This window comes from Cibotium barometz, chromosome 48 (assembly GCF_041138505.1).
Source record: "Cibotium barometz isolate CiBa-2024 chromosome 48, ASM4113850v1, whole genome shotgun sequence".
In the NCBI taxonomy this organism is placed as follows: domain Eukaryota; kingdom Viridiplantae; phylum Streptophyta; class Polypodiopsida; order Cyatheales; family Cibotiaceae; genus Cibotium; species Cibotium barometz.
Genome location: NC_141093.1, coordinates 31,157,298 through 31,163,558, shown reverse-complemented (window position 1 = coordinate 31,163,558; position 6,261 = coordinate 31,157,298). Strand labels below are relative to the sequence as shown.

At 41.8% G+C, this 6,261-nt stretch overlaps 1 protein-coding gene across 1 annotated transcript; it reads right to left on the bottom strand.

The window, feature by feature from the left end:
• Positions 1–1,763: 1,763 nt before the first annotated feature.
• Positions 1,764–4,533, bottom strand: LOC147611073 (arginine decarboxylase-like). Its single transcript, XM_086785720.1, has one exon. It carries the CDS (start codon positions 4,099–4,101, stop codon positions 1,945–1,947), a length of 2,157 nt encoding a protein of 718 aa, XP_086641846.1. The 5' UTR covers positions 4,102–4,533; the 3' UTR covers positions 1,764–1,944.
• Positions 4,534–6,261: the final 1,728 nt, after the last annotated feature.

Here is a 6,261-nt window from a genome sequence, read left to right as displayed (position 1 = left end):
TTGAAAGCCCTATTAATTGCATACTACACTTACAATTACAATTTGAATCAACCATTCTTTCTCCCACGATTTATTTTAAGGAGTTTACAAAGATGACAACACTAAATAATGTGTGTGTACGAGCACGTGCACACATACATGGACACTTGCAATTCCAATAGTTCTTCCTCCCACAATATAATTTTGTGAAGTTTGTGAGGATCACAACAGAACGTATGTGTGTGTCTACATATGTACATACATACATGTATGTATTATTTGAATTAATCGTTCTTGCTCCTAGAATTTATTTGAAGGAGTTTGTGAAGATGACAACACTAAAGAATGTATGTGTGTGTGTCTTTATACTTGCATGCACACACATACATACATATATTTGTGTATGTGTGCGTATGTACGTGTGCATATGTACACACATGTGTGTGTGTGTATGTATGTATATATATGTGTATGTACATGCACATGTATGTATATATACACACACATGTGTGTGTATGTGTATGTAAATGCATACATATATATACATGTATGTGTAGATATATATATATATCTACACAGATACATATATATACATGTATGTGTAGATATATATATACATCTGTGTATATATATATATATATATACATAGATGTATATGTGTGTGTGTGTGTGTGTGTGTGTGTGTAAATATATATATGTATGTATGTATGTATGTATGTTTTCTATCTATGTGTGTATAAATATACACACATATATGTATATATAGATATAAATGTATATATATATATATTCACACATATATGCATACATACATGTATATGTACACACATACCCATATAAATATACAACATTATATATATGTATGTGTATGTATATTTATATGGATATGTGTGTACATATATGTATCTACATGTACACATATGTGTACATATATGTATCTACATGTACACATATGTGTACATATGTGTACATGTAGATACATATATGTATCTACATGTACACATATGTGTACATATGTGTACATGTAGATACATATATGTACACACATATCCATATAAATATACATACACATACATATATATAATGTTGTATATTTATATGGGTATGTGTGTACATATACATGTATTATGTGTACATGTAGATACATATATGTACACACATATCCATATAAATATACATACACATACATATATATAATGTTGTATATTTATATGGGTATGTGTGTACATATACATGTATTCATATGCATATATGTGTGTATATACACACAAACATATGTATATGAATATACATTTATACATATATGTATATACACATAAATATATTTATATACATGCATATATGTATATACATCTATTACATATTAACCATGGACAACCAAGGCACAATGAAAGGAAAGAAAAAAGAAATCCTAGATTTCTAAAAAATAAGAGAAAAAAATCCTTTCGATTGACACTTTGTATTCAGATTGACCTTTTGTATTTTGATCGACCCTTTGTACAGGATTCAATTCGTGTGTTTCGCTTCTTAATGTCTTTTATATATAGTAAACAAAGGATTGGGTACTCGTATAAATATATTTATATACATACATATATGGGCGCTCATCTAAATTTACACTTGTGATTAGTTCAAGGGAGAGCGTATATAGCCTAAGTTTACTAAACTAAGCTTAATCTTTCGTTCAGTTCGTATCTTAAGCATCAGACATGCGTTGCGACAACAAAGGTTTGGCCAAACAAATTACCGAGGAAGACCCAAGGTTTCAAGAGACAGCGTAGGAAGAAGAGTAAAATGCATAACATTACTAACATCTGAAATCCTGTGTTTTAAGTATAAAAAAGTGCAACGGTTACAAGAAGCAACTCCCCTGCTTGTGATGGTAAAGACCAGTTATGATATACCAAGGTTGTTAGTTTTAGGTGTAGATGAGGGCAAAGCCAAGCAAGGGTAATAGTAAATACTTCATCCCATCACTGTGGGTTGGAACATGGTGCTCACCACAGAAGAAGAAAAGTTGTTGGTGGAGAGATAGGTGGAAGAGGCAAAGCTGCAAGCCAGTGTGTGTATCGCTGTCATGGCAGCCTCTTCTTCTTCTCCAAAATGGCCCTCTTTCAAGCACTTCTGCACCTCAATAGAGAGATTCTCCATCATGGATAATGGCTCATACTGCATGCCCCTCAGAACATCTGATACCTTCTGGCCATCACTAACCTTAATCACCTGCACATTACCCATGCTCCCCCCTCCTTTATTAGCCTGCACGACGTGCACCGCAGGCGGTGCTCCAAACAGGTTGTGCGTACCACCTAATGCCTCCTGATAAGCTCCTCCCAGAAACATCCCCATGTAGTATGGCTTTCCTTCCTGCAAAGGGTGCACCTTCATGTAGTTCATTCTATTGGTCTTCCCATCACTGCCCACGAATGTTGTGATCTTCCCATCGCTATCGCAGGTTAGGTCGGTCAGAATGGCCCTGACTGTTGGCTCTTCTCCTAACCTGTGGAGAGGGACAATGGGGAACAATTGCCCAATGGCCCATGTATCTGGCATTGACTTGAAGATGGACAAATTGACGCGGTAGATTGCATTGTGGCTGCTCTCCTTCACCTCCTGCCCATCATCACCATATGAGAAGGGATCACACGAGACCAATGAGCCCATGCCTGCTGATACCATCTCATGCCTCTTTTCTTCCGCCAATGCAGTAACCACCTCATACAAGCTATTGACAGAGGCCAGCTGCATCAAGCTCAATTGTCCTTGCTTGAAGAAATCAATGCAATCCACTTTCATCTGTTTGGCACACTCCAGCATGCTTTTGTAGTCCGCAACACGCGCAGAAGAGGCCAACCTACACTGCAGGATGCTTAATTCTTCAGGAAGAGTACCGTCCAACTCAAAGGGCACTCCTTTGTCTCTTGCTGTATGTCTACCCTTTTCCTGAGCTGAGAGCACATCAAAGACCAGAATTGAATGGTGAGAAACCAGAGCTCTTCCACTCTCACTGCATAATGTAGGTTGCTTCACCCCCTTCATTAAGCACGCACTCTTCACAGCCAGCACCACCTCCTTGGCATACTCTTGCATGGTGTAACCCACCGACATGTCTGATTCTGCAGAGCTGGACCCATCATAGTCTATTCCGAGACCACCTCCAATGTCAATGTATTGCATATTGGCACCCATCAGACTGAGCTCGCAGTAGATGTGAGCAGCCTCGCTCACTCCATCATTGAGGATGGCAAGGGAAGGAATCTGAGATCCTATATGAAAATGCAGCAACTGAAGGCAATGGAGCATCTTGAGCTGCCGGAGCTTATGAACGATACTGACAATTTGTGAGCAAGAGAGCCCAAATTTTCCATTTTCACCTGATGTTTCACCAAAATGCCCAGCATGCTTTGTGTTGAGCTTAGCTCTGAGCCCAATAAAGGGCTCAATCTGCAGCTTCCAGCTCATGTTGATCACCAAATCGAGCTCTTCTTCTTGCTCAAGCACAATCACACAATTTAGCCTGAGCTTCTTGGCAATGAGTGCCAAGCAAACATAATCAGCATCCTTGTAGCCATTGCAAACAAGAAGGGCATCAGGGCTGCCCTTGCAGAGACTGGCCATAGCCAGCAGAAGCTCCGGCTTTGAGCCGGCTTCGAGCCCGAAGCCAAACGGCTTGCCAAACTCAACAATGTTTTCCACCACGAAGCGGTCTTGATTGCATTTGACAGGGAAGACACCTTGGAATCGGCCCTGGTAGTGAAGGGCTTTGATGCCAGAATCAAATGCAGATTGCAATCTCTCAAGCCTGTCTTTGAGGACATCAGGAAACCTGATAATAAGGGGAGAGGGAAGGCCCAAGTCGCCCAGCACTCTGGACTGCATGACTTTCTGCACAGCTTTCATGATGTCGATTTCTTCATTGGGCTTGGTGTCTGTGCCAAAGGGGAGGACGGCCATGTTGCCCTCTGCATTCACAGTGAAGTAAGGGGCACCCCATGACTGTACTTCGTACAGAGAAGAGGATTTGCTTGCAGTCCATGGCTTCTTGTAATGGGCCAATTCTTGCTCTAGGGTGAGAGATGAGGTATAGCTTACAAAGGCGGTGTTGCAAGCTAGGGGCGGCATTTCTTTCTTGTTCGGGGCAGATAGAGGATCCTGAAGAGATCGCTCTTGGCAAGGCGCCGAGGCCGGAGCCTCGGCCCGCTCTCCACTGAAGCGATTTTCTACAAAGAGAAAGGCGGTGTGGAGCAGGGACGCCGGGTGCACACGAAAGCTTGTAGCCTCGAATGAAAACCCAAGCAGCAGAAGCTTTTAAGGACAGAAATGGGCAAACACGTGTGGTAAGAACCCAGTTGGAAATCTAGCAAGAAAGCAAGCAAGGAAAGCAAAGGCCAAGAAGCAATGGGAAGGAGAGGCTGGTGCAGGAGACCCAGGCTTCAATTGTGAGGAAGGCAGGCCTACACTTGGGGGAAACACAGAGTTGCTCTCGGCTATGGCGGAAAAACAGAAGAGGCGGCCAGAATAGCTCAAGAGGGGGAGAAAGCAAACGCGAGAGAGGTAACGGAAGAGAGTAGGGTGGGCGTTTTATAGGGCCTGGCAGACCAAAACTGGCCGTCCGCCGCGCCCCCGCCCACCACCAACTGCTGTTTCTATCGCTCTCACGAAACCGCTCGGAAGCACCGCCGTTTTAGCGGGATTCCACCAGATTTGATCGGCACCGCCAAAACCCTCCTTACATAGCTAAAACCTCGATGACGCCGTCTCTTTAGCCGGCCGCCGCCCGGCGGCCCCGGCCTGCCCGCCGCTCTTCTTCTCAAGTGGTGCGACCCTCCACTCTTGCCCTTTCACCTTCTCGTATTCGTAAACGTCATCCCCTTGGGCCTTAGTCTTAGCGCCCTCACACGTGTGCATATATAGCATCATAACGTATTCGTAAACGTTATAAAACGCATCCCCTTGGGCCTTAGTCTTAGCGCCCTCACACGTGTGCATATATAGCATCATAGTATCCTAGGATACCCATGCCATCACCTACCCGCTTATTACACATGTACACATGTGTGCACTCTCACACATGCACACATGCACACACACACGAGTACATGCCTACACACACCTACCCACTTACCCTTAGCAGTACACGTGCACACATGTGTGCCCTCGCACACATGCATGCATGCACGCACACATGCCCAACCATTCACGCATGGATGAAGACACACATGAGTACATGCCTCCACCCCCACACACACACACATACTTCACTTTTCACCCCACACAAAACACCCCACCACACCAAGTCAACCTCATAACCCTCAACCCACCAAGTGGCGCCATATCTCGCTCCCTCTCCCTCCTCACTCCCTTCCAAACCAAATTTTGTTGCTTCCACTTTTCGTAATCTAAGCTCCTACTTTATACACTCCTTTATCCCAAAAAGACCAGATGCCCCAGCACTCTAAATTCTTAATCCTTCTGAGATTATCCTCTCCAATCTGTCCCTATCTTTTCATTATAAATCAATATATGTGTCTAGGACCCAAACGCATCCTAAAAGGCTTTATTATGATTTTTGTTGTACAATCTATTTCTTCCTCTCATGTCAAACGTAGCACATTTTATACACCCATGAGTCTTTTAGGTCTTAAATCTCCTTGGTCTTATCTCTTTCATTCCTCCAAAACTTTACCTCATAATGTTATGCCTGATTGAATAGTATAGCATTATAGGGTTCAACAAAGTTAATATTCAAACAACAGACATTTGGAAATTCGCTAGTAAACTTCACTATACAGTTTGTGCCCTTATTTATACTACTTCGAATACGACTAAACTCAAAACATAGCTTGAAAGAAACTTTGTTTATTTTGTTGTGGGAAAGTTGAACAAGCCTTTCTCTTTGTGGATTCAATTGATACATTCACTTTTCTTTTTTGTTCTTAAATCATCATATTCTTCAAATCACATTCAACTTAATGATGCAAAGAAAAAGGAAGATTTTATTTTCATTCAAAAAGCTATGTTATTTTTCTTAAAAAGAAGTGGCTTTTGTATAGCATTTCTAAAGAGGAAAGTCCCCTAAGCCTTATTTTTGTTTCAAAGAGAATTTATTTGCAACATATACAAGAATTGTGCATTGTACCTATATTAGAATGCAAAGCTACTAGTCATGCATTTATCTAAACCTCTATATTTTATGTTTTTATTATCAATGCGAGCTACCTTGTGTAGCAGAGCTTGCTATTGCTCGACAATGTGGTAAGGGATTGATACTACACTAGTAAA